We start from the raw sequence: 13,491 nt of genomic DNA, 5'->3' as shown, positions 1-13,491 counted from the left end.
TGAACTCATAGAGGAATTCTGAGTCCTCTCAAAACTTTCTGCCCTAAGTGTACAATGGACCTGTAACCTGGTGAGTTACAGGCATGCATGTGTGCAGAAAAAAAATAACGCTTAAAAGAAGTGTAAGCATGTCCATTCCTCCTCGGTGGCAAGCCCATGGGCACACGTGCTGGTAAGATGTTTGCTCCTCAGCTGTATCAGTGGGAGAGAGCCCCATCTTTACTGTCCTCACAGAGAAGGAGGCGCTCAGCTAAGGAAACAAACAGAAAAGCACTGTCTCCACACCTTTTTAAAGCCACATCACTGTGATAATAACCAACAAATATTATCATTATCTTATTTAATTGACATCTGGTTCTTTTTTTTCAAGCCAGATAGACGGGGTGCCTTCAGTAATTTCATGCTGAAGAGTGTCACTTTTTTGGGGAGGCAATTTTAGAGGCAGAGAGGGAGCCAAGAGCTAGTCATGCTACTCCAGTGCAGATGAGGGGGGCAGGCTGTAGAGATTTATACCTGGATGAAGCAGACAAAGGTGACCTCTCTGTTACAGAGATGCCTGTCTCATGTAAAGACAGAAAGGAAAAGAATTCAGCACACCAGTGACACAATTGACCCTTTAATGTCCAAAATAGATTTTTACACTCAGTTCCTCCAAATAAGTTTTCTAAGTGAAGGCACATTTATAAAGGCAAAAGCATTCTCCCTCCTACCTTCAGGAGCTTTGCTGTGTGCTCCTGCCATGCTTTACAGGCTGCATTCAGATCATACATCAGATATTGTATTCTGAAAATATCCTGCTAACGATGACAGTATAGTGGTGTCTGGGTGCTTGTCCGTCTCACGACTGAGTATGTAACAGAGCCTTTTCAAAGGATTTAGAAATTAAAAGGTAGAGTTTTCTATCTTTGAAATAATAATTAGAGAGACCAGGTACTTGGGCTACAAAGTGCTTTAAACTGGGAACTAGAAAGGCCAGGGGACCAGGGTGGTGGCAAACCATCATATCAAGACCATGCATCCCTCAAACTGGAAGAATGAAGTCAGATCAACACCCACCCACCATACACTCTTCTTCCCCAAAATGTTTGGTGTTGCATTTCTTTGTGATTCTCCTTAGGCTTAATTTCAGTGTCCCATGTCCTCAAGCCCACTTGCTGGCTTTGCAAGTATGACAGACTCCCATCAAGTTTCATATAATCAGTGCTGACAACCACACAGGCCAGAAACTGAATATTCATTATCTATCTATCTTCCCTATTGTCCACGAGTAGGATTATTGCCAGCTAGTTTTTTGTGATAATATACCTGCATGTGGAAATTCAACACATTGCAGCATAGCCCGCCAGTGGGAATTGGAAGGTAATTTGGAGATGATGAGTTTAAATAGACGAAGTACTGGAGGAGTGTACTTTGCTGAAAGCATATTTTAGCATCCGAGGTTTCTAACTTGATGCCAGAGGACAGAGAGGATGATTGCCAGATTGATAGTTAAGAAAAATGTCATTTTAACTGACAACTGAACAAACAAAGAATTAGTGAGGTAAATCTGGAACTCCGGAATACCCAGGCTTATACTATCATTCCTGAGTAGAAGAGTCTATTCAGGAAAAAATGAGTTTTCAAGGAAAATCATAGCATTTTTAAAAATAGCCTTTGATGTTTAAAATGCATATAAGTGACAATAGTTTTCAAAGATACAGTTGGATTAGTTCTGCTTGGATTGGTTCTCTTGTTCCTGTGATTTGCTATCAATCATGAAAGCAAAAAGAGAAAGAATTTGTGGAGTAAAAATGGCCATCTGCACCAAAATTAGACATGAACTTTGACCAATTACTTGAATGATGTTTTCTTCTTGTAAGCACTACAGTCAGACCTTTTATCATGTGCAGCAGATTGTTGTTACACTGTAGCACGTGCTTAATACACCACATATTAACCATTTTGAGTAGCACAGGTAAACTGCAGAGTAAGGCAAGTCTCTAAAACCTGCTATTCTAGTCTCTCTGGATGAGAAAAGTGCATTCAATTCCTGCTGAAAGGCTGGAGATCTCAAGCTTGTGCGACTTGTCATTACAGTGATAGAGTGCTTGGCAATGCAACTTCATAACCATTTTAAACTGGTGCAGTACAGGCTGCTGCATGGAGCGGAAGTTCTGTCTTCTTTTTTGCATGTCATTGTTTCTACTTGCACAGTAAATCAGATAAAAGAACTACCTGAAGCCATTACTAGGCTTCTACCCAAAGCTTAGCAAAACCCTGGGGGCAAGGGAGCAAGAGATCAGCCCCTCATTTATCTCACTATTCATCTGAAGAGCTACTATTTCTGAGTCAGGCTGGGGCAGCAAGAGCACACATAGATCTGTGTATCCACATAGAGATTTGGTCAGCCACAAAGTCCAGGAGCAACCCTCACGCAGATGACACTGACCCACTGGCACTAAGGAGAATGCTTCCCAGGGACAGGCTATTCACAGTGTCATTGCTTGCTTCACTCCTGTGACTGAGATACCAGAGTGATCTGACAGCAGATTGCAAAAGGCAGAACTTCCTGTGTATCAGCTAAAACAGACGTAAATATTGTTGGCCTTCTTACTCAATTTAAAAACAAAGAAAAAATATAGCTGTAAAACCTAGTAGCTTTTTTCTGTTTTTTTAAAAGTTGAAAACTGTGTTTAAATAAGTGTTGCTGTTTAGTTCATATGTTGCAAGGATTTCCACTTCTGCCTGAAAATTCCTAAATGTAGGGTCTTATAACGATAACCCATTTTTAAAAAGAGGTAGCTGAGGCTATTCCCAAGAGGAAGAAGCTTGTGGATTTACAGGGAAACTGATTCCAGTGTAAGAAAAAGGAAACAGATATTCAGGTTTACCTGTTACGCACAACAGCAATGACACTTCTCCACTAATAAAAGACAAGACACAGTTAGATTACCAACCTTTCCACTTTGGGAGTTTACCTAAAGAGGCCAGAACTTTCGAAGAAATGAGACGAACCAAAGCTAAATTCTGCTACAGAATTCTCCTATTCTCTACTTTTGTCTGAAGCTCTCCTGAGAAAACACCAGCCTCAGATCTAGGTGCAAACCGCCTTGTTAGAACAGGTTTGCTATTATAATAAAAGGTGTATAAATATGGTGAAAGAGTATGCCTGGGAAATGTGTTACAAAATTGCGTAACTGAACTGGGACAGCAGAAAGTCTTGGGAGGAAGTGAATTAAACAAATAAAGGGTTTGCAGTATCTTGTGGTACACCAGGTATCATATAGTTGGTGCTGAAAGACAGCAAGTGCTGCTCATTTATGTATGACCTGGGACTAGAAAAGAGAGAACAGTTGAGGTGGGGGAGAAGCCAAGGACAGTAGGAAGAAAACATGCACAACAGGGGCTTTAGAAGGGGAAGGAAAACTTTGATGTCTTCACAGTGAGCAAGATGACACAATTTCTACTGGCTTTTAAATAGATTTGAAAACATTACCTATTACAGGGGTTTGGTCCATTTTACAGAGAACATATGGGCCAAGCAGTAAGCAGATACAATTTGAAAGTATCCTCAGCCTAACAGGCACATGAAATGCCAGGGGGAAAAACGAGCGGCAAAACTGGAGAGCTCCCTCAAGTTTACGTCTTCTGTCATTTGAAGGTGCCCACTGGAGCACACAGTGAGGATTGTCCATGCATTTGAGGTGAGTAAGCTCTCTGGTAAGTGACAAAGAAAAGCATTTGCTGTCATTTTTCTGAATCATCCGTTACCTTGTGCTAAGCACTTTAAACCTTCTTGTGACAAATCAGACAAATACCAAGGAGCACCCAGTCTACTGGCAAACTCTTCCCAGGCTCCATATGAGCCCAGCATTGTAAATGAGCAGACACTAGACTACTGTTGCTTACGCATCCAGAGTATTCATTGCAACGAATCACTCTTTTCCATGCATTCCAGAGTAACCCTGGGAAATATCTGTCTACTAAACATTTGGTCCTATTACTACTGATATGGCTATAATCTGTTACCAGCCAACTCTTCCCTCAAGGGACATAAAGTGCAGAAGATGTTGAGGAAGAACTATGAAGACAGGTGAAGAAAACGTGAAGAATAGTCTGTAAATATTTAATATGCTCTTCCTAAGCACTACCAAGGTATATGTAAATGACCATGTATTGTGTAGAGGCCGAGTAATCTGGCTTCATTGAGAGCTGGAGTGGAAGGAATGAAAAAGGAGAAGTGAAGATTGAAGGAAACCTGAAATCTAAGATAACAATACCATTGGCAAAGAATATAGCAGCTTCTTTTCTTTAGACTGGCCTCAGGGCATTTCATTCTGGTGTCATTCATGTTTGAGGCCAGCCAGCCACAGGCCCCACATCATAAAAATGTGTTCACAAGCAATTTATTTCCTCCTGGGTTCTTAACCAGGACACAGGAAACATTCAATTTAAAAATCCTTTTATTATTAACATAATCTTCCCATTTAGCCAAGTGTGGGTCATGTATAAGGAATGTCGGTAAATATTCCATTTGAGGCTTCTTTTTACATATTTCCATTGATAAATAAACTCTGAATTCACATAAAAAAGTTAAACTTAAATAACTAATATATTTTTTGTAACAGGCATACATTGGTAAAATATAAATATTTTTGTACTCAGCCTTTGCTCTAAATAGAGATAACAATTAGCCACACATCACAGTTATTAACAACTGAAAACAAGAACTCAACTGATCTGCTGGCCTGGACTAAAATAGAGATGGAAACAGAAATTTCATATTTTGACTTTGGGCCAAAAGAGGTTGAGAGGCAGGAAGAGAACAGCTTTATTAACAGCCTTGTTAAAAATAGTCTGCTCTGCCGCTGAATTTTAACTTATTCTACATTTGGTAGTTGATTCCATTATAATTTTATGTAACACTCATGTATCACTAACGAAATATGGCACATCATCCATGAACAATATAACGATTTTTTAAAACTACCAGGGCAAAAACATAGGTGATATGAGTGATTTGGTTCTGGCTAGTCATTTTATTCTCTCAGTCTAACATTAATATATTGCATCATGTCACTGTTTTGGCCACTTTCCCGCAAAAGACTGGAGTTTGTTACCTGTAGCTCTAAAGTTTTTCAAACTAACCAGTTACCAGGCAGCTTGATACACTGAGTTTCCTCACCCAGAAGTCAGACCAAAATCGGTTGATCAAGATGCCCTCTCAAAGGACTCTGGGAATAATGGTAAAAGGGACCACGGGACTGCTAGCTTCAAGCTCCAGTGCCGTCAGGAAGCATTCGGTTGCGGCATCATCATTGCCTTGAGCCTGCAGCACCTCTCCCAGGCCATTCCAGACCTCATGGGCTGTGGAGTTCACCTGGACGGCATCTCTGAGAATCTTCTCTGCCAAGCTATAGCGCCCAAGCTGGTGAAGTATCAGAGCCTGCAAGAAAGCAAAGGAAAAATGGTTGAGATTGGCCACTAAGAGTTTTCAGAAGCTCAAATGGTATGTCACAACATAAAAAAGTGTAGGTAGCTGTTGGGTTCAAAGTGTTATAGACTATATAACAATTTTTTCTCATTAGTCTTTATTAAACAATCTGAAGGAGGACTGAAGCAGGCTACTGCACGCCAACAGGGAGTCAAGTGGCTTTGCACAGGAAACAAAGACACTAAAATACAAAAAACCTGAGTTGAACAACAAAAACCCACCCAACCACCAAAAATCAGTAAGTACCTGAGCTTCCCATGTTGGAAGGCCTAATAAAGTGTGTGCCCTGAAGTGTTCGTGTCCTGCCTGCGTATCTCAGCACCCAGCTCATGTCTTATAACATCTGAGATTGCACACATGGCACCATTAGCTCTCATGGATGGCAGTAACAGAACCAAGTTCAGTCCAATGGGCAACACCCATGGTATTTGATTCAACCTTCAGAACAGGAAATGTGCTGGGACTAATACTGCACCAGCAGTGTATAAAGGTCCGGCAGGCAGATAACTTCCTAAGGAGCTTCCTAGACACAGATTCTTTGTCTTCCTCTGTGGGATGCGATCCAATTCAACACCACACGATCCAAGAGGATGTCCAAACCCACTAGGATATGGGCTGAATGAGGCAGTGGAAATCTCCATCCAGCATCTTCAGCTATGTTTCTATGCCAGAAAAGTCGTGGAATGACCCAGTAAGAAAGCTTTATTCCAGGATTATAATAGTCTTAATGATGTTATGCATTTTTACCTTGTGATTCTATATTGCAAAATGCTTATGGACCACAAATCTTTGTTTTCCAGAGAGTTCTGATTACATGCTTACAGATTCCCTCCCAGCCCCCACTCCTTGGACCATTTCTCTCCTGTCCCTCAAATCCTTATCAACCTAAGCGCCGACGATTAGAAAGTACTGAAATTCTATGCAACCCCTGAATTATTCACCACATATTTCTGGAATTCCGCCCACCAGGCTGACTCTCAGCATGGACAGACTGCTAACTCCATCCTCCAGACTCCTACTCCATCCTAGAGAAACAGAGCAGACCACACTCTGAAGAACAATGTAAGGAGCACTGTACAGTATTGGCAAGTAAATAAATAAATGCAATGAAGGCTAATTTCTATCAGCCTAGTAGATGTTCTCACATAAGGGCTTTTCTGGTTCTGGTTTTTTTTTTGAGCTGTCAAGTGAGTCAGCATTTCCAGAGCAAGTTAACAGTACTTCCAATCCCAAAATCAGGTAATTTTCAGGGTAAGTGATTTTTCCCTGCAGGAAAGTGATTGTCAGTGACTAGTAGGTATCAGATATGAAACCACAAAAAATGAAGCAAAGAAGTGGAATATATAAAGGTGGTGTGGCTGCATGCACATAACCTTAGTAAAATTAAAATGTTCTTAATTTTTGAGACAAGATTCTCCAATTAATTTTCAAAAATCTTCCTTTTTTTCCTGTGTGCATTTGTATATTTTATACTAATTAAACATGTGAGTTCTTTGAATACTAGTACTACTTTTTTTTCTCCAAATATACCAGTCTATTTTCCCCGCTTGCTAAAGATACAAGCTGTTCTTTTCAAGATTAAAGGAAACAACCAAATTTTGCAGACATAAGCTTGTTGATGGAAATGGAAACACGTGATGTCACATCTGCCCTATTCTGTACAGAAAAAAGTGCAGCTGAGATTTTCCGGGTGATAGAACTAGAGAGCAAATACTAGCTGTTTATTTGCTGTTACATTTTTCTAAGAATATAAGCCATTTAGCACTAGTGAAGGAATCACTCTTGCAGAAGGAATCAGGTCCCATCCTGTACCCTCATGTTTTGAGGGCACAGCTTTTTAGGGCGAGAATCTCCCAAAAGTCAGTCTTTCACTGGTGTATCAGGTTTGGATGGTATGAAGACTCCTGCCTTGGATAGCAGCACTAGGGCAATGAGCTTTGCTTCCCAAAAACCAATGGAGAGAAAACTGAAACTCGTTTCATGCAGAGCATCAAAAGGACAGTGATATTGGACCACTTTAGCTGTGGGCTGAGTTCAAACAAGCAATCTAGAGAAAGAAGCCATAATACCCTCTGATTCATTAACTCTCTCAGAATGGTGGTCAGATGTCATGTATTTTGAGTGTCTAGCTTGTAGATTTCCTTTCTGGATGACTTCATTAAAATTCTGAGACATAGAACATTTCGAATTGTTTGCAGTCCTTGCATGACTCTGCTCTATTAAGCATTACACTACAGATCACAGGGAGAAGGAGCAAGCATGCCTATTGAACAGCAACATCCTTCGGTGACCTCACACCATCACCCATTCAAGAAAATTGACCTCTGGTTTACCAGCTGTCAGCATATACTTGCTCTCTGTACTAGACCCTTCAGGAAAAACAAAACCAAAAAAAAAACCACTAAAAAACAAAACATAAAAGAAAAAATCTTTACACTCCATCCCCTTCCCAAACAAAACTCCTCTGAGATTTCCCAGAAATAAATACAAATTATCCTAGTCCTTCACTGCGTATTTTCCTTTGCTTCCTAACTGGAAACAAAATCTCGAAGCTACCAGTTCTGGTGTTCACCTATTTAGCAGCAGATGTACAGACAACATTTATCTGCAGAATAATGTTAGGTGTCTTGCCTTATGGCTGGATATGGGCTTGAACAACACATCAACTCTGCAGAAACACAGAGGGGTACTTAAGTGACATATGGCTCACACCTTCAGACTTGGCATGTTAGTTTAAAACCTAAAGGGAATGCCTTTTCCGCATATCCTTCTTGTAAACAGGCAAGCAAACTTTAAAAGAAAAAAAAAATAGGTATTTTAGAACCTGAAGCAATTAGGAAAACTGCTTTATAATCATTCGAGTAAATAATAAGAAATGTTAGTAGGAAAATACCCACGCTACAAATGACGATGAAAACAGTAAATTCCTAAGGAATTACAAAAATCTAAGACAATCTATTTGTTCTTTGTACATTTTTAAAACGCCACAGTACTTGACAAAGGTGTTTAAGACAACTGATGGCATCCTGCTAGAAGAAAGCAGGATCTTTCCTGCTATTGCATCTCCTTCAGTAGTTCTTTCACATGAAGACCAATAAATTTATGCCATTTGGTTCTAACAGTTATAAAAGCCTCTAAGGTGTATTGGCCTCTTCATTTTGCAGCACGGTACAAGTTTTGTTTCTTACTTTACCATGTGTTTGGTTTGCTGAGAATTTTGGGGTTCTTTTGGAGTAGTTTTAGTTTTGGGGTTTTTTTGGCAAAGCACTGATTTCCCCTAAATGTGTTACGACTTCCAGATTCAGTCTGTTCAGGATGTCTTTCTGTTATGAACTCTCTCAGCAAACCTTATTTTTCTTTTAGCCAGTTCTACATTGCAGAGGTTGATTTTATAACTCAAAAAGCTCCAGTAGAAAGCTCTAATCAAAAGCGGCACAGGCAGAAAGTTAAGGGAATCTCTGAAGAGACTTTTTTGTGCCATCATCGCAAGAAGTGAAAGCAGTGCTTCATCTCTCTGACTCACTGATATTTATATCAGTCACTTTGCATAATCAACAGTACTCACAGATTTGTGGAGTTCAGATGCTTTCTGCTCAAGGAAAGGTCAATAGCCCTTTATGGTAACCAGGCCATAGCCACGGTTCAGCTGCGAGTAACAGGGACTTTTCAATTTTGAGAGCCTACAGTGGCTGGCTTTCTCAAAAAAAGAGTATTCCTGTGTGCTGCCTGTGACAGGGAGGTACTGTAGTCACTACAAACAAGGTTCTACATAAGCTTCACATCAGAACAGAACAAAACCCTCTAGGAATTAATAAAAAGAGGGTGAAAGTGCTTCCAACTTTCTTCTCTGCCACAGGTTATTTTCAAGGTCTTGATGATTCTTTCCTCATCCAGTCTGGAGTCACGTCTCCCTGCAGTTGGGCAATGATTTTACATGCCTCCTTGCTCAATCATCACCCTTACACTTAATTTTATATTGCCCCACACACAAACTGCTATTCTTTGCTTATTTTGCCAAAGCATCTGCCCAAGGATTATTTTTATAATGCAATAAGCCAAGCAGGGCCCAACCCCTGACTGAAAGCCCTTGGCACTGTTGTCAAAACAGAAGTAATTTGTTATTTATTACTCAATATCTCCTAGGTACCTACACAAATACAGCCCAGAAAAACAGCTATTGAGTCTGAATAGACAGATATATCTTATTGTACCATCCAAAACATTTGGCTGAATAACCTTCATTTGTAGTTAGCTTGCATGAGTTAAGGAATAGGGATTATATCTTCTATATTTTGGATACTGTCTTGGGACTAATCATGTTTAGTGTTTAAATTAATAACACATCACAACAATTATGAGAGTAATGATAAAATTGGAAAACAAAAAGAGGATACAATATAGAAAGCAACAGGCTGATCATGAGAACTAGGAAAACAGAAATATGGCAGAAAGCAGCAAAACAAAGTGGAAAATATCACAATGATACTGTTCTGCAGCACGGTAGAAGCCTGTCCACCAAGCAGCCTGGGACAAAGACCTGGGTATATCAGGCAACCACAGGATGACAGTGTGAAAATGCGTCAGTGTGAAACAGGAAAAGTCAAGTGACATCAGAAGTTTCCAACAGGGAGAAAGACAACAGAGACTTTAGCAGCTGTGCTGTACACAGCTCCAGCAGGGCCTCCTCTGACACCTTGTATAGTCTCCTCTATTCAACACAGGTCATTCAAACTGGAACAGAAAATTACTATTGACATGATCAATAAAAAAATCTTAATTTACAACAGGAGACTAACAGGCTTAGTTTGTTTAACCTGGCAAATCAAAAACTGAGAGGAGATGAAGTTACTTGCTATAAAAACAGTAGAGAGACAGAATAGAGAAAACCTATTTTAGTTAGAGAATAATGTTGGCACAAGAATACATGTGTATAAATTGGCTGTGAGTAAGTTTACAAAAAAAAAAGGTGAAAACATTCCTGGCAATTGGAGCAGAGAGATTTTGGCACAGCCTAGCAGGGCACAAAACAGTGTTAAGACCAAGTCCTACAGGAAAAGCTTGAATGCTTTGATGGTTATGAGAAAAAGATTTGTCCAAAGGGTCCAGGGAGCTTCCACTACTCCTGTTCCAATACCAAGTTCTCCCTCAACTGAATTGAGAGGAGAGTGATCATATTTTTCATGCCTATATAATATTACTACTTGATGCTTCTGTTGCAAGAACAACTTTCTCTTGATTCCTCGGGTTACACTGAAGAAACAGGTGCAGAGGAATGTCCGACTAATGAATAAAAAGATTAAAAAGCAAAATTATGGTAGGTATGCAGCTTATTTCTGAAAGAAGAAAACTAGCATAACAAAATTAATGGATTTGGAAATCTTCAAATCCACAAGGCCTTTTTTTAAAAAGCAAACAAACCAACCCCTTACCATATTCAAAGTCTTTTGGGCACAGAGAGATGCATAATGGAATTTTCAAACGCATTAAGATACGATGTTTAATCAGAATTCACTTCAAGAGGACCTAAATCCTTACTCCACCTAGGTAACTTTCAATATGCCATTACATATCTATCTGTATCCTAGATAAACAAGATATTCTTAAAATTTGATCTATGTTGATGGCACAATAAAACCAATAATTACAATTAATACCTTCTTCAATAAGCCAGAATTATATTTTGCTATGTATTGGACATGTCAAAATTATATTTTGGCATAGTTACTTTTCCCTTCAACATGCTAAAGTCATTTTTCATTAGCTACAGGTAAGCATTTTTAAAAAGGAAAACATTCAAGTGAATCCTAATTTCCAAATGTAGCTTTACATAGTCTCCAAAAACCCTCAGTTAGCAAATGCATCATTATTTATTAATAAAATATAATCTCTCAGAATCTGAACAACATGATACAATAAGCAATTGTATGAAGCCACAAATGCTTAAATAAGCATATGGCATAGCCTTCGCTGCAAAGATATCTTTTCTGAAACACGCTTTCTCTCTTTTCAAATTAACCTGTCATAATGATTAACCAAAAAGTCAATGGAAAACACACATCTAGAAAAATAAACATGGGACAGAAATGGAAAACTACTTAAATAACTGATTTCTGATTTTGAAAGCATGATAAAAACTCACCATTTAGAGGAGTCCAGTAAGGTCACCTTTTTTTTTTAGTTGCTTTTGGACAAATGAGAAGTTAACATTCAAATTTTTTTCCATGGAATGAACTTTTAAAAAATTAAAGCCACACTTGTCACCCAATTGTGTGTCTCACCAAACCAGAGCTTTATTGTGCTAAACAAGATCTGCAGCCGCCAAAAAAAAAGAAAAAAGGTAGCACTACAAAGACCCCTATAGTTTCTTCAATGTGACTAAAAAACTTCTGCTCATGGGATGGTTTTCTTAAGGTTTAACTGTCTGAATATTCTGCAACCCCTCCTAAAAAATAAACAGTTCTCAATCTCAAGAGAAGCACCACTTGAGATTTTTACCTTTATTCATTTGATTCCAAGAGGAATAATTTCATTTTCTCTAAGAAATATATAGACTATAGGTGGGAGATATTCTCAAAACCAATGAAATATATTTCAAAGTGGAAAAAATATAATGGGAACTTTGACCATGACTGCATTTGCACTTTCACCTTCTTCAGATGCCGAGCTCTCAGCACTGAACTCTCATAACTCTGCAAAGAAGGAAACTGGCAACTGGGAGAAGTGGAGAGTATAAGAAGAAGGAATGTGGCTGACCTAACATGCAAAAAAGTGTCAGAGACGCTCACTGAGTTTAAAAATTGCAGCCTGTTGATCTGCAAAAGACTCAGCAACGGAGATTTGATATTTGAGATACTAATACTAATTTTTTCCCAATAGGTCTACTACATGACTGGTTTGCTGTAGAGCTTCTGAATTTGTATGATGCAGACCTTTTTTAGCTAAAAAATATACCAGAGCTAAAAGTTTCCCTTTCAAAAACAAGAGCTATAAGAAAACATTATAAGCATATGAAAATAAAAAATGGACTGATTTTGCTTTTAACGATGAGAGCAGGGAGACAGAACAACAGTGGAAACACTACTTGCCTGGTTCACTGATGATCTGCTGAAGCCAAATAAGTTAGCAGCTGCAAATGTATAATTGGATATAGAGCTATAGAGATGTGGAGAATACTGATTTTTTTTTAAGTTACAATAAAAAGGCCTAAAGAACTCACTACCTCCAACTCCCTAGTTATTTCCTCAGTTTCTTTTTTTTTTTTAAATAAGTCCCAACCTGCCTAAAAGAGAATCAACTTTCAACTGCAATATGCAGAAGGACATGATAGAAACATGCCATCTTATCTAAAAAACTTGAAAATCAAGGATTATGACCATAACCAGTTACAAAACTTAATATGCAATGTATGCATTGCAAATCCATAGGCACTGTAATTTTAGCATCTCAAAACTGCCCCTTGTTACATACTGCTTTTTCAGCCTATTTTGCATGTGTTAAGGTGGTTGCTATTTTCAAGAAAATCTATCAAACTTGAAGGCTTACCAGAGACATGACACTGTTATGCTATAATAATGAAATAGAAGTGTTAGCAAGGCAAAATAAGAATTTATCATGATGTATGGAAAAATAAGTAAAATTCTGCAGCTGATACTTAACATCCTCTGTGACAAAAATACGTATTTTAAATGTATTCTATAATCAATATTTTACACTTACGTAAAGTGAAGTAGCACATTATTTTTATGCTATGCTTTCCTATTTTTGTTTTAGCTGATGAATTTGTGTTGAAACATGTCCCTCTAATGGAAGTATGACTTTGCACAATAAATCATTTATTAACTCCTTCTTTCAAAGGCATATAGCAAGAACAGTTCCACGTTTAGTCATTGTAAGTAACTATTTTCTGCAAGTGAGAAAAAATTGTGACATGGTGTATCAGTTCAAAATAAGCCATTCTGTCAAAAAATGATGAATAAACACAATTCTATGTCTGCAATGACAGACACAGCTGCATTTTA

The 13,491-nt window shown here is 38.6% G+C and overlaps 1 protein-coding gene across 3 annotated transcripts in view; it reads right to left on the bottom strand.

Moving 5' to 3' along the window:
• Positions 1-4,384: 4,384 nt before the first annotated feature.
• Positions 4,385-13,491, bottom strand: part of TTC7B (tetratricopeptide repeat domain 7B) — a 141,507-nt gene continuing 132,400 nt past the window's right edge. For all 3 annotated transcript variants that reach the window (XM_030484706.2, XM_030484707.1, XM_030484708.1), the window contains one exon: positions 4,385-5,425. In XM_030484706.2, coding sequence (XP_030340566.1) covers positions 5,204-5,425 — 222 coding nt within the window. In that variant the 3' untranslated portion in view covers positions 4,385-5,203. The remainder of the gene's footprint in view (positions 5,426-13,491) is intronic.

This window comes from Strigops habroptila, chromosome 4 (genome assembly GCF_004027225.2).
Source record: "Strigops habroptila isolate Jane chromosome 4, bStrHab1.2.pri, whole genome shotgun sequence".
In the NCBI taxonomy this organism is placed as follows: Eukaryota; Metazoa; Chordata; class Aves; order Psittaciformes; family Psittacidae; genus Strigops; species Strigops habroptila.
Note: the sequence above shows the minus strand (reverse complement) of the source record. Positions and strands in the feature narration are given on the sequence as shown.